Here is a 27,339-nt window from a genome sequence, read left to right as displayed (position 1 = left end):
GTTTAGCGCGACATCCGCGGGTTTCCTCTTTCTGGCGTAAAGTGGGAGATAAACAAAAAGAGAGAAAAGCCGATCAGCTGATATGAAACAGGAGAGGGAGGGGAGAGAATGAGAGAAGAAGAGGCAGCTGTGCAGCAAAGACACAGAATAACTCCAGCTTTGTGTCTTTTTCATTGTAACTGACTGTAAAAAGTCAGCATAACGAAAATAAACTCCACCTAAACTTGGTTTATATCTGACCCAGATAGACTGCAGGTCATAACTTCTTACCTGAAGTTCAGTTCACCGCCTCGGGTCTCTGCTCCTCCTGCCTTTCTGTCATCCACGTGCCAGCGTGTTGCATCTGCTGGCCTCCACCCCTTGCTAATGTTACTGAATCTGTGGAAGCTCCGCAATAGCCACCACCAAACAATTGAGTTATTTTTACACATCTCCCAGCATCTGGCCAATCCACCACCTTTCAGTGTTTATACCATTACGGAAAAAAAAAACGGGGAAAAAACCCCATCGGTCCATAAAAACAAAAAAATCACGTGGGCCGATGGCCAGTCCAGCTATGGCAACCAGTCTTCAACCACCTCAACAGGCTCTTTTTGACAGGGAGGAGCACATTCTTAATTGTTCACCTTTCATTGTTTTACATGCTCTAATTCATTTCAGCTCTTTGTATGTTATAACTTTGCTGCCGTCCATTTCTGGATAATGGACCAACAGCCCAAGCAAAAGTAGCCCACAGGCTGGTTGTATCACATACTTTAAACTCTGCCTCCATCTGGCAACAGACAATCTCTGCATGTAGACGAGCAGTCCTTGGCTACCTATAGTCCACGCTAATGAAGCAAATTGAGCCCAGGAGAGATAAGTACACTTTTACACTATATTAACATTATGGTGTACTTTAAATAGACAGAGATTTCGGTAATGGTTCATTTTTGTGCCCAGTAAACTGCACAGTTACAGAAAAACATGTTTTATTAACATTTTAACACCAGCACTGAATGGGAGTCATTAAACGCTAAAACAGTCTTTCATTGGTCAAACCTGGAAGCCACATTACGTAAACATTTTAGCAATCCATCTGCTCGGCAACACTTCTTCTTTCATGAAAAACAATCACAGAAATATAAGACGGCTGTCTGTTTTGATGGATGATGATGCCTGTGGCTAATGTGCCATAAAACTGAGTGCCCATTACCTTTTGCTGGTGCATCCAGATTTACTGTATCTCTTTATTAGATAGCAGAAACAGAACTCTCCTCTCAAAGCAAAATACAGTAAAGAGGAATCTTTGTAATCTTAGGACATAAATAGATCCACTACACCTGTAGAAATACATCATTAAAAGAAAATGCAGGTATGTGCCAAAACCTCTTAAAATATACATCAAATCAGGAATGTTTTTATACATGATCCTACTCTGGCATTATAGCTGAATGCTTTTGGCTCTCCACTTTCCTCTGCTGATACAAGCTCCCTCTGAGCTCTGAGATTTATCCTTAAGGAACATCACCAGGGAACTGTCTCTTTCTCCAGGGAAACTGTGAAAGTCTGCCAGGAATTACTCTGCTTTTGTGCACTGTGTGTTTCCGTTGTTTTTACCCAACAAATGATGAAAATTCTCCCCTGAAGCTCCTGATTTTTTTTCAGGACCTGAGATAACTTGTATAGGTCATCTTCTTTTCAAGGGGGAAAATTAAAAGGTCTCCTTAGCTCATGTAAGAAGAGATGTGGGTCATGTTATCAATGAAAGAATTCACAATTATCTGTTTGCTTTATACGCAACCTGTAAAATACTGCAAACCCAAGTCAGGCCTGAGTCAAATGAACCCAGCATCACTAGTGTTTGTGCAAAGACATGTTTGCATGTAAAAGATGGAACGGAGCCACCCTGATGTTATGTGCTGGTTAAATCAGTCGCACCACTGATAGTTAAAATAAAGGTTAACTGCAGGAGGATTTGCAAGGTTTAGGAGAGCTATCTTAGGTTAGTAGGACATTAGCAAGTTATTTTCCACCTTGGGTCTTTACTTTACAATATAAAGAGCCTTGAGGTGACTCTTGCTATATAAAAAAATGAACTGAGTTCAACTGGTTAAAGATAACATGCCATGTATACTGACAGAACTTAAAATTTAAGCTCTGCTATAACTTTGGAAGTAAACAATGACAGAAAACAAAATAGAAGAATAAAATAGAATACAAAATGACATTTGGAGGGTTGGTGAAGTTGGGCTAGCTGATATAATGATGTCTGGCAATGGAGCTGTGGTTAGGCTAATATAAACACATTATCACTGGGAAAAATGAGGGTGAGGATCAGATTGTTCTCAATAAAAGTTCATGTTGAAAGACACCGGTGCGCAGACACAAACACCATCATGTGGCAGGAAGAACACGTTAAACAGACCAAACTACATCCAAGAGAACATATAAGATGCATCCCAGAGCATTATCATTCCCAAAGTGTAAAATACCGACAATTCGTCACGCCCCCAGGCGTCATATAGTGAGGCAAAAGGTACCCTTTCACGTCCTCATTAGATGCTCCGGGTTCTCAATCGACTCCAACATAAACCCGCTCGCCGTGGTAAGAGACGCTTAGAGCAGAGGCTCCAGACGTCCTTCCAACACAAACACATGAAAGTATCACTGATAATTCAACAATAAAATAGTTTCATGTTGTGGCCATCACATAGTGTTTTCTAAAGTGATCAGGATAAATGGTAAATGGCCTGTATTTGTATAGCGCTTTACTAGTCCCTAAGGTCCCCAAAGTGCTTTACACATCCAGTCATCCACCCATTCACACACTGGTGATGGCAAGCTACATTGTAGCCACAGCCATCCTGGGGCGCACTGACAGAGGCGAGGCTGCCAGACACTGGCGCCACAGGGCCCTCTGACCACCAGCAGTAGGCAACGGGTGAAGTGTCTTGCCCAAGGACACAATGACCGAGACTGTCCAAGCAACCAGCAACCTTCCGATTACAAGGCGAACTCCCAAACTCTTGAGCCACAATCGCCCAGATAATGCTTTTTTAGGTTTATTATTTTCAACACATTTATAGATTTATTCCAACCCATTCCCAAAGCGTAAAATACAGATGACTTGTCACAATCGTCTGTATTTTACGCGTTGGGATGAGAACGCGTTGTCCATCCACAACCAGTGTTGGGAAGGTTACTTTTAATATGTATTCCACTACAGATTACAGAGTACATGCCCCGAAACATATTTTGTAACGTATTCCGTTACGTTACTCAATGAGAGTAAGGTATTCTAAATACTTTGGATTACTTAATACATTATCATTCTTTTTACAACTACATGAATGTACTATTGCTGTGTGATTTATTACTATTACTGAAGGATACTTGCCATACCAATACCAACTAGATCTTTAAATATTAATCCAAAATGAGTAAAATTGGGTGGACATTAGGTAAGGCTGCACTTTTTGCAGTAATCTCGTATAGAAAACTGTTCCGCACGTATATAAAACAGCAGCTCTATTAAAGGGACCTCTGGTTAATAGGTCGGGTTCCATGTCGGGCTCGTAGCCCAAAACTAGCTTTACTTTGTTGTCTGGGTCAACTTTGTTAATGAGAGACAGAGAGAGGCGTTGAAAGGCTGCTCCAACGGAACTTATTGTTTCTGAGAAAAACACGAACACAGTGTACAGCTGAGTCTTAATAGCTTACTTACAACTGGGCTACAATGCCCATAAGGCTACATTCTATACATGGGCCGCGAGATTGAGACCCAGGCATTAGAGCCTCTTAATGCGTGTTTTTTTTGGGTTTCCACCAGCGTGGAATTACCAAAAACAAAGAGGGCATAGCTGAACATATGAAACAAGAAAAGACCGCCGTGTAATCCCTTTATTTCAACAAAGTAACTGTATTCTGAATACCACCTTTTTAAACGGTAACTGTAAAGGAATACAGTTACTCATATGTTGTATTTTAAATACGTAACGCCAGTACATGTATTCCGTTACTCCCCAACACTGTCCACTACACAAGGTTAGTCATTAAAATACTCCGTGGTTTGGATTGGTTGCTATGAAAATGTCGTGATCTTAAACTTAAAGTTAACACTAAAATCTGAGAGGTTTCTTTTCTGAAGGTTTCTAAAAACTTTGCTTAAAAACATGCTGCACATAAATGGCACAAGAGGCTGGAAATTGGTCAGTTTTAGGGTTCAGAACTCTAATTTAAAGAAAAGAGACACAAAGCATTACAACCAGTAAAAAAAAGATGACGGCCTGAATCAATACAGTAGAGAACTGGAAACAGAAATAGGGTTGATATGTCTTCACTTGTTTTTGTTTTTACTTTAAATGGGACCGCAATTTACAAAGTCAAAACCATTCCGTATTGAATATGACTTAAAGAATGCTTCAGCTTCACCTTTCAGATTTGGAAGCGACATACGTCCTTCTTTTATATACAGTCTATGACTTACACAATATTTTCCCACTTGCAGGAATCATTTGGTTTATCTTCATTTCCATGTTCAACTTTCAAAAACCAAAATTTGCTTGAATTAAGTATAACGAATTAAACAAACTTTATTACAACATTGATAATAAATATTAAGTTTAATTACTAGTAATGTAAGCAAGCATTTCACATTATACATAATTTTGAACAAAAGAAAATGAAACTATGACAAAATCCACTTACCTGATTGACTGATTTATTTATATTTCAAGTCCTAAAGTTGAGCTTTACACCTTTACACAGAAAGGTGTAAAGCTACAGAGCTTTCGATTTCCGCCTGCCCCTAGACAAATATAAATATCCTTTTTTTTAATTACTGTTCGATGTAGGTATTTTTGTTTCTGTTTCGTATGCTCTGTCACTAAGCCGAATAACAGGAAAAAAAATAGCCTGTATTTCTGACTCATCTGAATGTTTTTGTTCTATTTAATTATTAAAAGAAGAGCATGGCAGAATTGAAAAATCAATATTCAGCAGAATGAGGGTTTGCCAGTGGAATGAAATGATTTACCCGTTAAAATAACTTATATCCGAAGCGTTCGCATGAACAAAAAAATACTGAATGAACTACCTTATGGCCTAATTTGCAAAAACACAACCAAAACGTAACCAAATCGCCAGCATTTGTTAAGGAAACGCGGGAAGGTTAGCAAACTGGTGCGCATCCTCTTTCTGTAATTGGCCAAAACGCCTCCAGAAGTGATCATAAACCAATATGAGTCTGACTTCGCTGCAGCAAGCGGTGCAGCTCAGTCCGCTGTCTCTCGGCGCCTAAACGCACATCCACGGTGCTGCCGACACTAATAATGATGATTTATATGTGGAAATTTTCCAGGGTCACTCCAACAGGCGTTGCCTGATACGAATGTGAAGTGCACACCGAATTTATTGCTTCAGCAGCTGCTGTGAGATGTTCGGCATTTGCCATGGCAAGAGGTCTGTTTCCATGGGGGTTCTTCAGAAAGCCTCTGTACATCCAGGTAAGGAAATCCATCTTCACTCTGGTGTGAAGTCCATTTAAAAATCTGTCGATGTATGTTTGCATGCGCTCCGATGTTACAGGGAGCCTAAATGAGTGACGCTGCGCTTGATTACTGTTGAATATATATATATATTTTTTTTATTTAACCTTCAGATATCTCACATGGATTTGGAGGTAATTTACAGAATACTGTGTAGGCTTCTTACAATGAGTCATAAAGTCACTTGATGCTCGACGACTCGACAGGACTCAACCATCCTCCTGATCTCCGTTACTGTAGCAACCACTTCCATGATGCATTTAGCTGGTTGCCATCCATTCAAAAGAGGCTTTTTTATGCTGCAAAAGTTTAAGATCTCCTTTGATTATGTAAGTCATTCAGATATGTCACATAGATCTAGTGTGACATATCTAGAAGAGTCGCCAGATATTAATGGTTGTTTTACCTTCACTCAGCTGGATTAAGCACGGCAAACGTTTCATGCTTTGATGTAAGTTAATATAAAGTTCTAGATTTCTGTTTGATATGATAATGCTCCTCATTTGAGAATCTTTGAAAGAATATTGTGTAATCATTTTCTGTGAGTGAAATTAGGTGAAGTCCACAGAGGAATTGTTCATAAGTAAAATTAAACTGGGGAAGTCCCTCAAGGACAGGTGGAGGTCTCAGGAAACGAAATGCACAGACGAGTAGCAAGTCAACTTCAGCGTGTTTTCCACTTGGCTAAAGGGTTAAATGCTTCACTTCTCTGTCAAACTACTGTTATTGCATTTTGTTTCGTTTGCTTTACCTAATTTAACAAATTTCCTTATCTAATGTGCACCATTTTCTTCACTCTTCTATCTCGGCAGCTGCTCCTGTTTGCTTCCTGTCCGTACTCATGCATGTTAGAAACAAAACTGTCAAATGCAGTGAAAAAAAGAAGAGACAGTCAGTCTCAAGGCGCAGCCACCAGTATCGCTCAGTTTTCTAGGCCACCCTAGCCTTCCAGTGATGACTTAAAAAGTGTCATTCAGTCATCCTTCGAGAGAAGCTATTTCCACTGAAATAGTGAAATACTTTATTTTATTGTTGGGGGGGGGCGGTGCATATAAATAGTATTTTTTTGCAACAGCACTAAACACTGCACTACTAAGCCTGTAATAATAACAGTATTATTTCAAATTTCATGAGTAGTTCAACTGTATATATATTATAACTGAAATCAGAAAGAATCGATGTTGTCTCCAAATGGAGCTGCACTTGAAGCATTTCATCACAGGTAAAGATTCAAAAGATGTACAATTTCAACCAAGAGATAAGAAAGGAAGGTCGAACATATACACCACACCGGCCTAACATTGTGTTGGGCCCCCTTTTGCTGCCAAAACAGCTCTGACCTATCAAGACATGGACGCCACTAATCCCCTGAAGGTGAGCTGTAGTATCGGGCACCAAGATGTTAGCAACAGATCCTTTAAATGGCGATGTGGGGCCTCCATGGATTGAACTTGTTTGTCCAGCACATCCAACAGATGCGTGATTGGAGGCTTCTCAGCAGAACATTGCCCAAACTGGTATACTGCCTCTTCTGGCTTGCCTTATTCCCATAGTACACCCTGGTCCCAGGTATTTCCCAGACAAACAAGACACATGCACTCAGCCATCCACATGATTTAAAAGAAATGTGTCATCACCTTCTTCCACTGCTCTGTGGTCCACCTTTGATGCTCACATGCCCACTGGTGTCTGTGGCTGACTGGCCTGTGGCTATGCAGCCCCATGCACAACAAAGTGTGATGGACTGTGAATTCTGACATCTTTCTATCAGACCAGCATGAGCTTTTTCCTCAGTTTGAGCTACAGAAGCTCATCTGTTGGTTGGTTGTACTACAGCGCATTATGTATATTATTTAAATCAGTAAAAGAGAAAAGATACTTAAGATTTGTTGTTTTAGAACAACGGCAAGTGAATGGCAGGGTTTGCAAGTTATTATTGCATGCATCGCTGCAAAGGAAATGGCCATGATGTCAAAGAGCTAGATGTCTAACTTCATAATAGAAAGAACAACTGGTGATAAAGTTCACATGTGTTAACGTTGCTGTATTACTCAGGAGGATATTACAGGGGGAGGGGTTGTCTGCTGTCTGTTCAGTTATGAGTCAGATCTTCATAATGTCTGTTCCAACAATGTGGCCTCCTTCTCACTTCAGAGACTTCGAAGAGAGAAGAAGCGGAGAAGCGTGGCCGGGCTGTTTCTGATGCATCTTTCTATCAGTCCTTTAGCTGCATCTCTCTTTATGTTGGCCCGCTTTTCCATTTGTCAGTGATATTAAGCAACCCCTCTGCAAATGAATCCTCCTGGCCTCTCCATCTTTTGTTTCTCTGTTCTCATGTCGTTCTCATCCCTGCACAGAAGCCCATTAAACAGCAACCTCTGAGGGATAGCTTTATAATCATACATAATGGATGAATGGTGTGCACGCTGCAAAAACCAAGTGTCAGAACAGTGATGTGGTGCTCGTGATCAGCTTAAATCTCCTCTCTGCTTCAACAGATCAGCAGCAGGTGATCCTTTGTAATAGTACAGCACGTCCTCGATTTTTTCAGTGTTATTTCACGAAACCTTCAGGGCTAAATACAGAAGCCTTTTAACAGAGCCGTGGGTTGGTTTAGAGGAGAGTTCAACCAGATGAAGACAGACTGTTTCTTTCCACCCACCTCAGCATATGGCCACAGTTCCCAGTCAGTCTCTAATTAATAGCTGTCACAGCAGCCACAATCAATATGGGCTCATTAGCCATGTTTGTGTAACTCTCTCAACTCACAAAGGGTCAATACATGATGCAGCAGATAGAAAAGCATAGGCCAGACTTGAAACGAAAGCCACAAACTATCGATTAGAAAAAGGCCAACCATGCATTTGTTTTCCCCATAGAGCACCATTTCCATAATGTTTTTGCTGTTGATGTATTTCAACTACAACACAATAGATGGGAGGTACACACAGCACTTACTCGTGCGGTTACTGCTGTTAAATTTGCTGTGGATCTGCACAGCCAGATTTGTAAGTACATCAATCAATAGACAAAGCAACAACGATGATATTTAAATAGCAAGACTTCAATGGATTTCCTGGTTTTTTGCAGGGCGCTTGCACGGTGATTGTGCATCATTTTTTTAAACATTATCAGTAAGACACATTGAAAAAATGTAGAATTTGGAATAAGATGTGTGAGGGCCAGCAGATCTCAGCGCGAGTCAGAATGAACGATTGTTTTAAAATGTCAAAAAAGGAATGAACCTGCGCTCCCAGTGATATCAGTGTTGCTGTTAAATGAGAATTCTGTGAACTGTAGCACATTTCTATGAAAGCAGAAGATTCATGCGTCAATATTGTCATGTTAATAATGGATCAAATGATTGTGCATTACAAAAGCAATCAGTTTTGATAATGAGTACACATCAAATTATCACCCAACTCAGTTGGTTCAGTACATACAGCTGTGAAAAACATAGTTTTAATGTCTTCCAGCTTGATAACTTTTCAAAAGGTGACAACTTTAATGTTCAGGTTTAGTCCCAATGCTCCCACCAGTGTTTTCCAGCCACAGCCTAAGAATTTCGCTCTTAGACTGCAGGCAGAGGTGTGTTTCCTCCAGTCTGGATGGAAGGCTTCTTTCCTATGAACCAGCTCCCAGTTTAAGCAGTCGTGGCTCAAGAGTTGGTCGTTAGTCTTGTAATCGGAAGGTTGCTGGTTCGAGCCCCGGCTTGGACAGTCTCAGTCGTTGTGTCCTTGGGCAAGACACTTCACCCCTTGCCTACTGGTGGTGGTCAGTGGGCCCGGTGGCGCCAGTGTCCGGCAGCCTCGCCTCTGTCAGTGCGCCCCAGGGTGGCTGTGGCTACAATGTAGCTTGCCATCACCAGTGTGTGAATGTGTGGGTGGATGATTGTGTATAGTGTAAAGGGGTCCTTAGGACCAAGTAAAGCGCTATACAAATACAGACCATTTACCATTTAAATTCAGGAGACAGACAGTCACTACTTTTAAGATTAGACTTCAAACATTTCTTTTTGATAAAGCTTAATGTCAGGACTGAATCAGGTATCTTAATTTTCATTCCTCTTTTGTTTATATGTCACTACCAAATGTCATTAACTTTTGTCATTTCCAGTTTGTGATTTGTCCTTGTCTCTCTGTGCTCCTGTTTTTTCTCTACTCTTTCTCCTCACGCTTCAGCCAATCGCAGTAGATGATTGGCTGGTTCTACTGGAGGTCTCTTCCTGTTAAAAGGGGTTTTCTCCTTCCCACTGCTGCCAAGTGTTGCTCATAGGGTGTCACCTTATCATTAAGGTTCTTTCTCTAATAATCAAGGGTCTTTACCTTATGGTATAAATGAAGCTGATGTTGTAAATTGTCACTACATAAATAAAATGTAAGAGAAAATGGAGTTTTACTAATAGCATCATGAATCTTTAAGTGTCTGTCTGTCTATCTGTTCTTCCTCTGTTTCAACAATCTAAGCCAGTGTTTAATTCCAATTTAAACACTAAACCTAAGCCTTAAATCTCAAATAATCCTGTGGAGATGTGGAAAAAGTGACATGCAGCCCAAGGTGCTAACCTTTACAAAATGTCACTCTGATGGTGTGAAACTCAAATTGGGGCCGACAAAATGTTTTATCAGATTTTATTTATTCTGTCTCTATGGTTTATTGTTACAAATACTCAGCCATTCAGCGTTGTTTGGTTGAGAAAGCGACAGCCCACAATCTTCCCGTTTTGCACGGCTACGTTTTTAACGGTCACGATCATTCTCACACTCACACATCCACACTCAGTTGATGCAGCCTTACAGCTGTCCTCTTTTCAGAACAGTAACTTTATGAACAAAAAGTTTAGGGGACTTTTTAAACTGTAGCTGCAAAAACATGAACAAGCACTGCACCGGGGTTTGATTTTCTTTCCAAAATAGGTTTCATTGCTACATAAATTATCTGAATGTTTCTCTTCCTCCTCACTCTTTGCTGGGAGTGAATGACTGATAACTGACATGCTTGACTGACATGTGGTTTTAAATCTTACTTCCTTTACTGTGTTTCTGCATCATTGACCAACAGGACACAAACCTCTTTAAACACCACAGAGACAGAATAAATAGATACTGACTTTGTGTGTTGCTTTTTCAGTGCCCTTAGTGAAACATAAAGTAAAATAATGTACTCAAACTTCACAGTCCCAAATGGCAGAGAGCCACTGTTAGCAATCAGCCAGTGAAATAGGTTCAGCATTTAATTTCTAGTGAGAGTTCAATTCAGTTTTGTTTGTATTGTGCCAAATCACAACAGCAGTCGTCTCAAGGTGCTTTATAATGTAAGGTAGAGACCCTACAGTAATGCAGAGAAAACCCAGAGTGGGAAAGAAAAACTCCCTTTTCACAGGAAGAAACCTCTGACACAACCAGGCTAAGGGAGGGACAGCCATCTGCCACGACCGGTTGGGGGTGATGGGAGAGAGACAGGACCAAAAAAACATACTGTGGAACAGAGCCAGAGATGAATAATAACTAATAATTAAATGCAAGGAGGTGTGTAAACACACAGGGAGTGAAAAGGGTGAGTGAACAATAAACTAAGGCAGAACAACCTTAACTATAAGCTTTATCAAAAAGGAAGGTTTTAAGCCTGATGTTAAAAGCAGAGAGCGTGTCTGCAAATGCAAACTGGAAGCTGGTTCCACAGAAAAGGAGACTGAAAGCTGAAGGCTTCTTCTCCCATTCTACTTTTAAATATCCCAACCACAAGTAAGTCAGCAGTCTGAGTGCCAAGTGCTCTATTGGGGTGATAAGGTATTATGGGGCCTTTAATTTACAACAAAATAATGGTTCAATAGTGTGTTTATGGCATGATACACTGCCAACAAGCAGCTCAAAATTAATCTAATTCTGCTTTTAAATGTTTAGTTGTTGTCTGCTCCTTTTATCCTAATAACACCAGGACTGAGTACCGCGAGATCTGAGGTCACTGCGTGGCAAAAAATTAGATTAGATAGTGACATATGGAGGCTGTCTGAACACAAAATTTCTGCATTATCTATGGTGTTGAAAGCAGAAAATGGTTGACAAAGCCATTTGGAAAGAGATACGAATGACAAATACTGCGTAATCTACTTTCCAATACTGAAAAAATCTGATATTTGACTTTTATTACATTGTTAGATTGTCTTACAACTGCTATTAAACTATCATTGATGGGACAAAAGAAGAAGACGGATTGTAAAGTGCTACAGAGAGGAAGAAGATGAGGGGGACAGAGATAGAGTGACTTATGCCAATAAATAAATTGGATCTGAAAGGGGCAGAGGTGGGAAGCAGGGGGTGTCCATCACTGTCAAGCACTAAGTGCAAAAACCATTAATAGAGAAGGAAGTGGGACTGCTAAAAAGTCTGTTTTTGTTCACTAATGTTCTCCATTTGGAAAAATGCCATATAGATCTAAGTGGAGTGTATATTTTATCAGGCAGGGAATTAGAAAGAAAATCAAAAGACACAGTAATGAGTCTGGAGTCACTCTAAATGTTTCACACAGCAGGCCGCGAACACCATTTACTGTTAATTACTGAGCACCTATTTAGAAGCAAATGCTTTAATGATGTACTCAGTGATACAACTCAGTTTAGAGCTTATTTGCATTCTTTTTACAGGCTTATTCCCTTACTAATAGACCAAATGACCACTGAAAACATCAATTAAAATGTCTCTTTATTCACTTACATCAGACCATTACAACTGTAAACACATTTTTTATACTCATTTTCCAAATTGATTGAGCTTTCCATAATTATTTTCTTCAAAAAGTGGAATAGTAATGTTAATGACGGTACTGAGGTGCACTCTACGGCTTGTAAGTGACCTGTTTGAGTCATTTATTCAGCCATAAATAAAAGCCATAGATAATACTGGATTAAAGCAGTGCTAAGTTTGAATTTAGCATTTTCTGTGTGTAGCTGTGTAGCAACAAATTCATTCATCTTTTAGCCCTTAAACTTGTGTTAATTACTATAATGACTGTGAGTCTGAATATTGTAAAAGGGAGACATCCATTAGTGGTACTGTGGTAGTACATTTCTGTGAAAAAGTATTTGAATACTTCCTGATTTCTAGGTTTTTGGCATATTTGTAAATGTTTCATATACTTGGACAAATTTTATTTTGATTATTCTTAAAAAATTAATAATAACTTTCATTAACCACATTTTTTGGAAAGCTGAGTTAAATGTCACTAACCATACCCACACCTGTTGAATCCAAAAATACTTTAATTAGAACGTGTCTGGCAAAGTTAAAGGCTCTAAAACATCTGAAAAAGCAACACACCATGCCACAATCAGCAGAGGTTTCAGGTGAAAACATTGTTGAGACCCTGCCTCACCCTGTCATGTGACTTATTGAGATCAACTGACACATGTGACAGATGTGAGTGGACGTTAAGAAGTTTGGGTCTCACAATGGTTGCACCCAAAACCTCTGCTGATAATGACCGACAGCCTTTTCCGCACCTTGGCTCATGTGATGAGGCACATGATCAATAGTAGTCGACGACCCTCTTAGGGAACTTCAAATCAGGGACTAGCCACCATTTGGGCCTAAAACTGAAGGCGCTTCTCGGATGAGAGGTGAAACGTCTTAAAGAAACTTAAAGAAGTCTAGTCGCTTGTCTTTCCAAGCTCCTTAGATGAAGTTAGATGCGTTCAAATACCTGGGATCGACCATCCAAAGCAATGCACAATGCACAAGAGAGGTGAATAAGAGAGTGCAGGCATGGTGGAAGGGGTGGAGACGAGTGTCAAGGGTGACTTGTGACAGAAAGATAGTGCAAGAGTGAAAGGGAAAGTTTACAGGATGGAAGTGGGACCTGCTATGATGTATGGGTTTGGAGATGTTGGCAGAGTTGAAGATTTCATACACGATTAGAATTTAGTACATCAGAGAGACAGCTTAAGTTAAGCAGTTTGGAGAGGCAAGGGTGGGGATATGAGGGGAAAAAAAGAGGAAGACCTCAGAGGAAGTTTGTGGATGTAGTGAAGCTGGACATGCAGAGTAGGATGATAGGGATCAGGTGAGATGGAGGCAGAGGCAGTAACGTGCATGTGCTTGGACTGTAGGGGTCACTGTGGTGCCCCTAAAGGGAGAAGCCAAAATAAAGAAGTAGAAGAAGAGTAACATTACCACTGGTAGCAATTTTATTTATTAGCTCAAAACAAACAAACTCTTTTTTCTTCACTTTTTTTCTGAGGATCAAAGCACTAACACCATTAACTTGTTATTTAATATAATAATAATCATACAGCTTCAAATAACCGAATGGCAGTACAACAAAACAAACCATCACTGTGAACAGGATGCAAGCAAGGAAACATTTTAACAGAAAAAAAGCTAAATCGCTAAATTGACAAAAACATAATGGAATCAGAAGAAGCTTTCCAATAATAGTATGTCTTAGAAAGAGATTTTAAAGAGGCCGCTGACTCTGCTGTCCTCATTTCTTCAGGCGGCCTGTTACTCAGTTTTGGATCTCTGCCTCAATGCCATCACTAGTTTGCAGCTTTTCCTCTGGAACAAATAAAAGCCCTCTGCCTGAGAGTCTCAGGCTATATACAGATCATATGCAAGAAAGAGGTCAGACACACATGATGGTGAGAGGGCACGATGAGCCTTAAATGTCAACAGTCATTTGCTCTGTCAGCTGTCATCGAGCGAAAGGGGTACATCCTGTCACCAGTCCACCACACACACTCTCCCATACATGCCTACAGGTAATTAAGCGTCACCAGTTAGTCTAACATGCATGTATAGGAGGAAGCCAGAGCATTTAGAGCATGTGGTGGAGAACAAAAACGGTGCTAAAACAAAGCAACACAGCAGAATAAATGAATATTCTCAATGAATGCTAATCTTTCTTCTTCTATGTCTGCTGGGTATATAAACTGGTAATCTCAAGGAGGACATGAGGTGCAATGAAAGTGTTTGGTTTAGAGATTGTTCTGCTGCCCTCAAGTGGCAAAAAGTCAAATTAATTTGTGCCATTTTTTGTTTGGTTTTTTTTCACCACGCCCCCAACACTGTTAGCATACTGTTGTACAGGCACACAACTAACCATTGAGAACAATGTGCAGTTCAGTCAAGGACATTGGAATCAACTCCTGAGCCACTTCTCCAAATGACTGATGTCAGTGTTCATTTGAAAGTTGTGTATACTGGCCTTAAATTTGTTTTTTTTAGAAGATAAACCCATTAAAGTTAACCATGTCAGACACACTCATCCATTTTGTTTCTCTCTTATATAAATCAGAATTGCTGTGGGCCTGGAGCCTGTCCCCGCTGTGTTAGGTTGAGAAGTGGGGTACTCCCTGGACAGGTCACAAGTCTATTGACGGGGTTGAATTAAGTTTTTAAAGAAGCAGAGTGTGTGGAAAACAACTCGGCAAACCTCAGCCTTTGCAAAAGACAAAACTGTGTTAATTATCATGAATGCTGATTTGGGGGAAAACACTGGTTCCCCAAAGTTTAACTTGTAGTTTTGTTTCTTTTTGTTACAAAGCCTCCAATTTTTTATGCATATTTGTGTTCCTGCACAATGCAATTGATGTCACTATACCGTTGTTGCGGTTTTCAAGTTAGTGATTTCTGATCATAACAAGGGAGCTGGGTTTGACATATAAAATATGTGGAGCGATGCTTCAGTCAACATTAGCAGCAGGGTCCTGATTTTATCTATAAATGTGCACTAGAAAAAATGAAGTAAGGTACAGTGTGTGCTCATCAAACGATGGAAGAGCGATGAACTGGCCTCAAGTAACAAATATGACTCTTATTCTCTCATTAATCTTCATTATGATGTGTCAAATCTCCAGTTATCTGTATGCAGTTACAGTACTGAAACATAGAGTGCAGATTGTTTTTTTGAAAGCCTGATATCACTCTGTGTATGAATTTAAAACAATGAACTCCCATAATACAGTTTTACAGTTGCAATTCACTCCAAAAGTAACGTAAATGTTTGAAATATGTTGCCAACAGGCGAGGTTCTCCTACCTGCACATGAAGTACCTGTTCTTCTCGTGGCTGGCAGTGTTCGTGGGGAGCTGGATAGTCTATGTGGAGTACTCGTCCTACACAGAGATGTGTCGTGGGCACGAGTGCAAAAACTCAATAGTGAGCATTTCATACTCCCATTATGTACCCGCCCAATCCCATCAGTTCCTACAAAATGTTTACAGTTCTGTGCCAATTTTTTTTTTTCCAGTGTGACAAATACAAAAAAGGAGTCATTGATGGCTCAGCCTGCAGCAGCTTGTGTGAGAAACAGACTCTTTACCTGGGAAAGTGCCTCACTGCCAACCCCAACAACCAGGTCAGCTTTTTTTTTTTTTTATAAATGCAAACATCACTCTCCAGTCTGCTTTTTATTAATTTGGCTGCATCTTTATTTTAGGTTTACTCGGGGAGCTGGGGAGACCTAGAGGGTGTTATTAAGTGCCAGATGGAGGAGGCTCCTCGTTATGATTTGGGAGGTGAGCCCAGGAAAGAGACTTCTGCAGCCTTCAACAAACCAACCAAGGGAACCTCAGTGGAAAAGTTCAGAGAGATGATCACTGACCACCTAAAGGTTAGAAAGCCAAACACTAAATACTGTCAGATCCAATTTCAAAGCTTCAGTTTGGATTTAAACCTCATTTAAACAACATTTCTTTACAGGCCAAAGTGGGGGATCAGGCAAACCTCGCTGAGCTGGCAACTCAAGTATTGTCCATTGCAGATGGCAATAAGGACAGCCATATCTCACTGCCAGAGGCTCGCTCCACATGGGCTTTGTTGCAGCTCAATGAATTCCTATTGGCTTTAGTCTTGCATGACAGAGAGCACACACCCAAGCTATTGGGCTTCTGTGGAGACCTATATGTCATGGAGAAAGTACCACACTCTCCCTTGTATGGGATTAGTCTACCCTGGATTATTGAAATGTGGATTCCTGCCGGTCTGCGCCGCAGCATGGACCAGTGGTTCACTCCATCCTGGCCACACAAGGCCAAGATCTCCATTGGACTGCTGGAGCTGGTCGAGGATATTTTCCACGGCACTTTCGGAAGCTTCCTCATGTGCGACGTGAGCGCCACCACTTTCGGTTACAACGACCGCCACGACTTGAAGGTGATGGACGCACGCCACATCGTGCCTGAAGCTATCTTCCAAGAAGTCATCAGGCAGCAGCGCTGCGACGTGGACGAGGACTGTCTGTATGGAGCCGACTGCCTAACTTCCTGTGACCTCACCAAGCATCGCTGCACAACAGAAGTCACCAGGCCAAACTTAGCCAAAGCCTGCGACGCACTCAAGGACTACATTCTGAGGGGAGCGCCATCTGATATGAGCGAGGAGCTCGAGAAGCAGCTGTACGCTTGCATCGCATTGAAAGGTTCAGCAGAACAGATGGAAATTGAACATTCGCTCATTCTAAACAACCTCAAGACTTTGCTGTGGAAGAAAATCTCTCACACAAAAGATTCCTAATAAGCAAGGATTGCACAACGGCACAATGACTGACGCTTGCCCTTTAAGTTTATTAATAAAATGGACAATCATTTTCACTGTGGAAACTAATAATCCTGTGGTATTCAATGTTTAAGAGATGTATTTTAAGTTGGCACTATAGGTGTCAGCAACGTCACCAATATTAAATCATGTACACAAACAGACTCCGTTAGGATTAACTGCAGTAAACTGAGTGCAATTTTTTTGAAACCAGGATGAAGGTGAATAATAAATTTGAAGTAAGGTCCTGCATGTTCTTTTTGGTAGCTTGTGTACTATATGCTGACTGAGCCTATGGGTGTAATGAACAGTTTTTCAAGGCTTCCAGTGGATATCCAGTTCAACACTATTTTTGGCAAATCTCTGTTTAACTAAACTTTTTGAAAACAAAAGACTTAAAATAGTCTCAAGAGCCACCCATTATAGCGAATGCCGTAGGAAAAAAAAACTCACAAGAGGACCAATTCCTTTTCAATAGCTTTATTAGAACAAATTTCCTCATTCGGAACGGAGCAGACCAACACCTTAATCTGTAGCCTCCTGTTCCTGAGCCCGGAGGAAGCTGGCCTTCTTCTGGGCGACACGGTCTTTCCTCTGGGCCAGAGAGAGCTTGGCACGGTTCCACCTTCGCAGAAACACACATAGACACAATTAGAATTTAGTTTAAATTAATTGCGTCAGAGCCACTGTGGCAAAACTAGTTCAAAAAGGCACTGGAGTCATGGTATTCCCCATGAATTAGCCTAGATCTCAAACTGATATTTCCCTCCCAATTTCAAATTTCAGTTCTGAGAAAGTAAAGTAAAGCCCAGGTATCACTTCTCACCTCTTCTTCTTGACTTCTTTGGGAGGCTTCTTTTCATGGACTGGGTTCTCGCGAATGGCAGCATGAGCCTTTTTGTACATTTCCTCAATCTGAAAAATGGATAACGACTCAATCTTATGTCCTAAAACAAAACGATTTTGGATTTCACAATGTACACACACACAAAAATAAATTCGATTATTATCCTTTGGCTGATTTTTCAGCCCTAAACTATTCTAAGAACCAAAATGTTCAAATAGTGGCAACTACATCAATAATGAAATGCTTCATTCATGCACTGCATCGCTCATTCCCCACGCCGAAATCCTGCTCTCTCATTTTACCAGCTGAAGTAGCTCCGCTAAAATTGCTCAACACACAAAACTAAGCTGGCAAATGTGGTGTGCAAATGTTCTATGTTGAGACGTACAAAGGTACAAATTTCCTGTGATTGATCTAAGATTTGTAAGTCAACAGCTTAGCCTCAGGGAGTGACACGAGATCACTTTAGAACTAAATCTCAAACCATTATCACACATTTTGAAAAACCATCAATACCCTGTCACTGGGATTAGAATGTTCTAGTTAATTACTTTGTGAATGGCAAAGGGCCATTGCTTAGTAAAGCCCAAGCTTAACCTAGATTAACTACAGGTACAGTGCACAAGGTTCAATAAAACAAACAAAAATATACTCCATGACTAAGGAAACTAGAGCCCCCCCTGCCACCTGAAATTTGAATAAATCTACGAATCCACCCAAAACTCAAATGTCACAATAAAAACACCAGCTACCTGCCATTTTTGTACAATGCAGAACAAACTAAAGGTAATTTTATAATGCAGAAAGTGAACTTGCTGAATCAGGGGTGACTCCATTCTTGATGAAGCGAGAGAACTGTTTCTTGTAAGCGTCCTCATCCTCCTCCATCAGATAGCTCATGTATTCAGACACGTTGATGCCCATGATGTGCTTGCGGTGGACCTCAGCGTTGAACTCTTTGCTCTCTGTATCATACCCAGGGAAGCGCTTGGTGCTGCAGACAAAAAAAAAGAGAAAGCACTGTTGATATGCAGTGCAGATTCCACACACTTGGTCTTATCTGTGTCTATTTAAATTATTCTTCGAATACAAAAATGGTTCAGTTAAACAAGTTGTCAGATTTTCACTTCGGTTTCCAATAAGTTCACTTAGCCAAAACCAAGGCGACGTCCAAACTAATGCATTTTCGTTTGAAACCGCATCGTTTTCTCTCCCTTTTGGCATCCCGGCCACAACAAGACGGGGTTTTGGCTGATGGAAGACATAGCGTTTTGAAAACACGGTGCTTTTTCTCAACATTCTGCCGCGACGTTTCAAAGAGCCAGAAAGTAAATAAGCGGCAGACTAAATGAGGCAGGTCAAATCTTCTTTTGTTTCACGCGTGCGCAGTACTGGAGCGCAAGCGTTTTCGGCCGTTTCAATGTGGACGCACAACTCTGTGAAAACGACTGAAAACGCTAGTGTGGACGCAGAGTGTTTTCAGGCGAAAATGCCGTTTTCAAATCTATCCGGGCGAGTGTGGACGTAACCCAAAACTGCCTACCCTACTCCACTTTCCAGTGATCGGGCACTGTTTTTAAAGATTTGGACATTCTAGTTTTCTGTTCTCACTGGACCCAGCTCTCACTGAGAATGCGGTTTCAGTCTCTTTGGCGTTTTATGTTTCTACTGTTTGCAGAGGAGCATCTATTCTCTCCCTGCCACACTTTCAGTAAATGAGGTCAAACAAACTGCCTCTAGGTGCATTACTGCCATCTTCAGGGAGCATAGGTGCATTACAAGATATCAAGTGCAGACTAAGAAGTAAAAGAAATTATTTTAAGAATTAGTTGTATAAACCCTTTTATTTCTAATATTTAAAAAAAGCGCTTTTTAAAATAGTGGCCTCCCCAGAACAAACTAAATATACTTTCTGTCAAGCAAATATTAGCGGGTAAGATGAACTAGTGAAATAAATCTACTTAACAACATGCTTTTAAAAGAAAAGAAAGGCATCGAGATCAAAATACAACCTGAAGTTATTTTTGCCTACAACGTTTGAACCCAACACATTTACTCATATTTGTGCAATGCAGTGTAAAGTATTCTAAATGTCATTAGACAGGTTGTATAAAAAGAATCAATGATCTCAAAACGCTATCTATATATATATTTTTTAAACTAATGGACAATTTTACATACAAAACCTACAATGTTCACACGTGAAATATGCCGTGCCGTCCACAGTCAACCTTTACAGTTACATTTGCAAGTCTGGAGACACTGCTACTGTTAGGCTACCAGCAATCACCAGAAACTCACGAATGCCTTTTTTCCCCAACATCGATCGTCACCGATGAATAGCAGCGAAATTAAAGGACTCTGATATGAGATGATTCTTTTTTATCCAGCTTGTATGGCTGGAGACTTAAAGACATGCCACTAATTGCTGCTCTCTTGTCTCACAGGCTTCACATATTGCAAAACTCTGTTTCAATTACAAAAATAAATACAATTCCACACAGAACAGCTGCAGGATCAAGTATTATCCACCTGCAATTAGGCATACTGTTTGCGAGTTCAGATACACTGATGGTAGTGAGTAATACAGTCAACCGAAAGCGGAGGATATCAGCTGCCTTGTTTTACACTTAATCTTCAGATCCATCAATTACTTCCACATGTCTGCGTTTGTAAGACGAGTAACAGCAGGATAACATTCAGTAGTTTAACGTTTGTAGCTTGTATATGAAAAAAAATTAATAAAAATCCTGATGCTTATTTTATTATTGCTTTCCTGCTCGGTCCGACTCAATAACTGTGCAGTGATTAACTCCGTAAAACGGCGGATCCTTAACTGTGCCAACAGAATAATAAACAGGCTAGCGGGAATCTGATCGTTTTATCTTTTACTTTTCTTGCTGAGGAAAAGATAACTGTCCCACGTGTTCACCGCAGCACTTAAAGCAGAAATCCAAACACCCGTTTCTTTTCTTCGTTTTTTGTTTAAGTAACACAAGTTTTGACGTTTCTGACAGCATTCGGACCACCGCTTTGTTGTTCTTTTTATAAGTCCATCTTCTACAAAGACTCATCCGACACGATGCACTGGCTGTCTCATTCAAAATTCGCAACACTGACAAGCTGATGGGTAATTTGAAAGAAAAGGGGCCAGGTGGTGGGTGTGTTACAAGATGCACACATTTGCAAAGCAATGTTCTCTCTGACAACAGACTATTACATGTAATCATTCCCACACCTAATAGCCCTACTTATTCTCTGCTGAAGAGAGGTAAGTGACACATTCTCCCACTCAAAACACCTGTGGTTCTGACTGAGGTACTGTGATTGAAACCAACCACTTTTACCGAGCTGCTTCTGCAGAGTCTTGAAATAATTCAAAGCACTATCACACGATGGGATTGAATTTACAAACAACTGCTTTTCTACCGACACCCAAACCAACTGAGGTACTTCAGTAATCACTTTATGACACGGTAGTAACAGCCTTCGACTCAAAGACGCTTTATCAAAAAAATTGGTGGAAAACTCAAAGACAACAAGCTCAACATAAAAGGTATTTTTCTCAGCAGGCGAGGTGCAGGCAACACTAATAACGGTAATGATAAATATTTTCTGTCAAGTTTCCTCAGTTAGCACACGCAATACCAAGACCGAAACTAACCGTTACATGTAAACCAACTTCTAATTGCTGAGACTTGGCCAAACGCTTTCCATGAAGGTCTGTGGTTCAAACTCAACACAAGTAGCACCAAGATGTTTAATTTTCTGCATGCATCTATGGCATTTACGGGGCTTTTAGACTTTAACTAGACCTAATGATTTACTCCTTATGACGTCCATACAAAATATTACAGATGTAAGACAGTCCCTTAGGCAATTTCTCAAAAGTATAAATATTTTAAGAACTAAATTGCCGGAGCGTTTTTTGCAACAGGAGCTAGAAAAGCATTTTTGCTGCCCAGCACCAAAATGTGATATGCCAAGCAGCACACCTCACACCTGGGTATGTTTTGTTTTTGTGACTGTAGAAGTTACCTGTGTGGAATGGACAGGCCTCCATCCACAGCCCCCTTCAGGGCACCGAACACCTTGTTGCCTGTGGTGGTTCTAGCAAGCCCAGCATCCAGGTAGCAGGAGAAAGCGCCTGGCTGACCATCAATGCTCTCCACGTTGAACTCGTCACCTGTCACCTCAACCTGGCCTTCGTACACCTTATCCAGGCCAAACTTGTTCAGGAGCTGTGCACAGAAAATATCATTTAAGAGCTTTAACAGCTGGATATTTCTGGATCAGCAGTCAAAAACCTTTATTCTGGTTTCCAAGACTTTATCTATACAAATTTGCCCCGATTTCAGCAAATCGTTAGGAGGCTGACATCTACTTAAACATTCTCAAAGGACTATGAATTTCAGGTCAATTTAAGTCTCTTGGAACAGGTTTAATACATACTCTGCGGGCCAGCAGCAGACCAGTGCAGTAGGCTGCGGCGTAGTTTGTCAAGCCCACAGTGACTCCATACTTTGGCAGCTCGTGTGAGTAGGCAGCACACACGATCATATCACCCTCAATCTTGGCATAGGCGATCTGCAACACAAGCGCAAGGAAATGAATTCACAGGAGGAGAAAAATCTTGAAGGTGTATTTATTCTCTGGACTATAAAGCAGCTCAGAATGATGCTGCTGCACATCACAATGATTTAATGGCAACTAATTTTAAGCTTTTTCTAGATTTAGTAGGATTTGGTTATTAGAATATTGCAGCTAACAAAAGGGAAACAGGCTTGGTAATAAAATAAACCTGATCTCTAGAGATGAAAGTAAGTGAATTTCGGGGTGCTTGCTTTTTTCTTCTTCTTTCTTTTCTTGTGACGCTTAATTTTGATCTGCATGAGCAAGCCAGACTTACTGCTGTCATAGTTATACCAGCACCAACTTGAATTAGCTTAAGTCTGCAATGCTCTGTTCATCAAAAACTACTGTGCTGTACCTGTGAAGTACGCATATGCACAGGTTTTTACCCTTGAATTAAGATGGGCATGAAGGATATGAGCTGTTAAAATGATCTGCAAGCCAGCTACTACCCAGCAAACATGGCTGAAACAGTAGAACCATTTTCCCAATCAAATCTTCCTGCATTACGAAGGCAAAAATGGTACGATAGATGTTAAGGTTCTTAACAGCAACCCAGCTGTTTCTGACAAATTAAGCAATTCTAAACATTAATGCAATGAAGAAACGAAACTGGTGTGCCATTCTGTAAAAATGACTGACAAACACTTTAGTTATCAAATTATTAGGGCTGTCAACCTTAACGTGATTAACATTTTGAACGTATTTAACCCATCTGGAGGACAGAATGGACGAACTTTGGACAAACTGCCCGAAATGCGTTGACAGAGACATGTGATGATGGATCAATCCGCGTTAACACATCAACTTTGACAGCCCTACAAATTATTAAAGTCAACATCACAAACATCTACTACCATTAACATGTTTTTAAAAATATACACCTCACTTCTCTGCCCCTGACATCAGCATTATAAATGATTAACACAAGTGGTTTGGTGGATCTGTCAGCTGATTTGGGTAAAAGGTGGACCTCAGAGTGAGGTACAGAGGAACACCAACAGCATATACTCTGACCCTTTCTCAGCCAAATGTTGTAGTGTCTGCCAGATATTTTGACCTCCTGCAGTTATAATGGTGCAGGTGCAACAAATGCTTACCTGGCAGATGATGTCCCTGTTGGAGAAGCGGACAATCATCCGGTACTTGGGTGTGTTGTACTTATTCTTGTCCTGAACGACCAGGCGCTTGCGAGCAAAGAAGTCAGTCTTGCCCTCTGTCAGACACAGAAATCATGAGTTACTAACAGAACGACAGCCATAATAAGACAAACATGAGACGACTGGCAGCATCACGGGTATGGGTTACCTCTCCTCCTCCTGAATTTGACCTGGTACCTCTTAAAGTAGGCCTTGTTCTTCACCACTTTAACAAAACCCTGAAAAAAGAAGTATCAACTTAACAGCAAGTTCAAAAACTAAGACAGATCTTAACTCCTCAGTGAGACACTTGGAGATTGGTTTACAATGCTGCTATGAGCTGGACTGTCACTGTCAGATAGAAGAACTACAGTCGGTTAACATCAGCTAGCCGACCCAATGAAAATCAACGGGAGGAGTTAGCATAACTGCTAAGTAGGGCAGTCGCTAAGCTACAGGACCAAACGTAGTTTTAAAAATATTAATTAAGAGGACGTGATTTTAAGGACCTACTGGTCACACATCAATGTAAAGAATTAAACATTTTACAGACAACAGGAAGCGGTAACTTTGGAAAGGCAGCAGGTAGGCCACGTTTAAGCAGACCAGGGTAGGCATTGGCAAGACTGAATCTATCTTCATCTGAACACCAGCAATGTGTTTTCAAACATCTGACACCACACAGCACAAGATGTACGCCTAATGTATACATATAGGCACATATGTGGACAGATTACAAACCATTTTGCAGTCTTTTTGTCTCCTTATGAAGGAGCCCGGAGCCAAAGACTGGGGCTTGACTCCGCTGCACTGGAAAAAGGAAGATCATCGTGCGCACGCTCAGTAAGTACCGCGTCACAGGATGAGCCATGCCGCTTTGGAACCTTGGATTCACAACACTGCCTCCTAGAGAGCTGGGGAAGCTATTTACCCGATTATCTGCTTGGGGTTTTGGTGCGTGTTTTGTTTTGTTTTGGTGTTTTAACATTCCCGTGTAACATCATTTAGATTACATCACATTTCCAACCTCATCCCCTCAGAATCAGCTGGTCTTTTCCGCTCCTATCTCAGCCTGTTGTAGGCAGAAAGCGATAGTAAGTCTCGACAAATGCATGTTTCATGAAGCACGTCACCAAAGTTGAGGTGTATGTCAAGTTTGCAGCTGCATTCCACTTAGCTCCTTCAGTTTCAGACTCTTTGTGCATAGCCACTGACACACCCTGTCATGGATAATGAATAGAGTGATTTTCAAGCGTAGTTAACTTGCAAGTTGTAATGTCTGCTGTGGAAAAGCTCTGCTGCTTAAAGTTTCATTTATCTACTTTTAACTTTTTCCCCCACAGACACAAACGCGACCTCTTTTTCAACCTGTTGCAAATAAAGTGAAAGTGGAGTGTCTCAGTAATGTTCCCAGACAGGAAACACACAGTTGAAATGTAGTGTCAGTTTTCAGTTCACAGATGCACCAAAAACTGCTAACAGTAAGTGGTGTTTTATATTATAGCATATCTGTTCGTGATTTATTGATGTAGACAGGGAATCTCACACAGACAAAAGAGTAAGATATAGAGTGGCACTAGGTTCTGTGCCAGGACCAATACTTTTCACATTTTTCATGCTTCCAGACATAGCCAGCACTTGGTGTCTCAGGAGGGCAATGCTGTCCCATCCTGGACAGCTCCTGTTCAACCTCATGCCCTCTGGTAGGAGGTACAGGTGTTTAAAGTCACCTTTGTTTCCCTGGGCCATCAGAACATTGAACAATAAGGCCAGTAATTGGACATAGTGAGCCTCACTCACCACCCACTACCTGTTAATATTCAGTACAATTTTCACACAAACACCAGCATAACATGGCACAATAACACCCACAACATGGCTGTTGCAAAAATAAAGGAATCTTTACCTTTATCTTTACAGCACTGTAACCTAACTGAGCCATTGATACAAGTCATGATGGGTCCTTTTTTTCATGATGTTTGCCCCCCAATCTATGTCACAGCTGAAATCAATGCTAATCAGATCAATAGCACTGCGAGATACTGCACTGATTGATTTGGTATCAGTCAGATATCAAGTAAACAGAGGGTCAGTGTTGCTGATACCATAATTTTAACTAATGAAAGCAGCTCATCAAACCATCATAAATTTGCAAACTCTGAACATATTTTAATGACCACTAAATCGCTGTGATTTTTATTTTCCACATTAATTAGTTAACACAATAAGACACACTTTTCAGCTTTTCATGTATTTGGAAACTGGGTTTTTTGAAGACGTGGAATGTAAATGTGTCTGTCTCTAAAGCACTTTTTGTCAGCTTATGTTGTTTAGCTGTATTATAGACTATAAATAAAATAGATGTGACCATCAACACAAAAGGTTCAGACAGTTTTCATAGTGCCATTGAGCTATATTTTTTGTTTCCGAAGAAAATAATTGATTTAACATAATTCACCGAGCTACATACTGAACTCAGAGGGTAGAAACAACGTATCGATTTCATCACGGTAGTATCAACTGGACACCAGTACACGAGTCCACTTCTACAGACCAGACAACAATTTCCCAGTCATCTGTTCTCCAGTTTTGGTAAGCCCATGCTGACTGTAGCCTCAGTATCCTGTTCTTAGCTGACAGGAGCAGCACCTGGTGTGGTCTTCTGCTGCTGTAGCTCATTTGCTGCAAGGTTTAGAGATGCTCTTCTGAATACTTTGGTCGTAACAAGTCGTCATTTCAGTTATTGTTGCCTTCCTGTCAGCTCAAAGCAGTCTGGCCATTCTCTTCTGACCTCTGGCATTAACAAAGCATTTTTTACCAGAGAACTGCCACTCACTGGATTTTTTTCCCCCAGACCATTATCTGTAAACCCTATAATCCCAGTAGCTCGGCCTTTTCTGAAATACTCAGACCAGCCTATCTGGCACCCACAAATATGCCTTGTTCAAAGTCACTTAAATGACTTTTCTTTCCTATTCTGAAGCTGGCTTTTCATTAATGAGCAGTTGATGATGTGTTATTTAGTAACTCCTCGAGTTAAAAGTAACTTTTTGAAAAACTGTTATATTTAGAGCATCTTTTCAGTGGAATAAGTTGCCTTATGCAATTAGAGAATTGGCTTCTATTCATAATTTTAAAAATCACCTAAAAGCCTATTTAGGCAGTTTTTAATTTATTTGTAAATATTGTAAGAGGGCAATGTCACTTGTAATGGGAATTGTGTATTTTGTTTGAGTGTTTTTTATATTTTTTAATATTTACATGCTTATATTTTCAGAATTGTAAAACCTTATTGTGGATGTAAGAGCCAAATTATGTGGATACTTTGCATCCAATTCATTGTGTAACATTTTATTCGATGGTATTTGATGGTTTGGGCCCCAGGAAGACTAGCAACCACTGTCGTGGAAGCTAATGGGGTTCCTTATAAATAAACAAATAAACTAATAAAGTTGTGGGCGAGCATATATAAGAGAAAATAAAGACCTCATTGCATCCCATCAGGGTAGATCTCTCTCTGAGTGCAGTCACGTTTGTGGTTCCAAAGCAGAAAAGGAGTCATAGACTGCATCGAAGACACTGGTCTTATGCTGTGGTGCTATATAAATGCAACTGAATTAATTGGAATTTTTTATTTTCTATGCAATTACGGGAATCCACCG

General features: G+C 40.6%; 2 protein-coding genes across 3 annotated transcripts; one reads left to right on the top strand and one right to left on the bottom strand.

The window, feature by feature from the left end:
* The first annotated feature begins 5,164 nt into the window (after positions 1 to 5,164).
* dipk1ab (divergent protein kinase domain 1Ab) lies at positions 5,165 to 17,311 on the top strand. 2 transcript variants are annotated; one of them, XM_006790486.3, is made up of 5 exons: positions 5,165 to 5,486; positions 15,548 to 15,682; positions 15,774 to 15,881; positions 15,963 to 16,136; positions 16,226 to 17,311. In XM_006790486.3, exons 1-5 carry the CDS (start codon positions 5,433 to 5,435, stop codon positions 17,036 to 17,038), a joined length of 1,284 nt encoding a protein of 427 aa, XP_006790549.1. In that variant the 5' UTR covers positions 5,165 to 5,432; the 3' UTR covers positions 17,039 to 17,311. The 2 variants fall into 2 exon arrangements, with proteins under 2 accessions (XP_006790549.1, XP_006790550.1); XM_006790487.3 differs by lacking the exon at positions 5,165 to 5,486 and adding an exon at positions 5,824 to 5,979.
* Positions 17,312 to 17,523: 212 nt separating this feature from the next.
* rpl5b (ribosomal protein L5b) lies at positions 17,524 to 24,546 on the bottom strand. The gene is made up of 8 exons (XM_006790485.3): positions 24,419 to 24,546; positions 23,847 to 23,916; positions 23,639 to 23,754; positions 22,359 to 22,493; positions 21,945 to 22,147; positions 18,723 to 18,900; positions 17,886 to 17,974; positions 17,524 to 17,684 (listed from the first exon to the last, which is right to left on the bottom strand). Exons 1-8 carry the CDS (start codon positions 24,419 to 24,421, stop codon positions 17,585 to 17,587), a joined length of 894 nt encoding a protein of 297 aa, XP_006790548.1. The 5' UTR covers positions 24,422 to 24,546; the 3' UTR covers positions 17,524 to 17,584.
* Positions 24,547 to 27,339: the final 2,793 nt, after the last annotated feature.

This window comes from Neolamprologus brichardi, chromosome 23, assembly GCF_056152115.1.
Source record: "Neolamprologus brichardi isolate AB-2024 chromosome 23, ASM5615211v1, whole genome shotgun sequence".
Taxonomy (NCBI): domain Eukaryota; kingdom Metazoa; phylum Chordata; class Actinopteri; order Cichliformes; family Cichlidae; genus Neolamprologus; species Neolamprologus brichardi.
The sequence above is the reverse complement of the archived record's forward strand: the minus strand, read 5'-3'. Positions and strand labels throughout refer to the sequence as shown.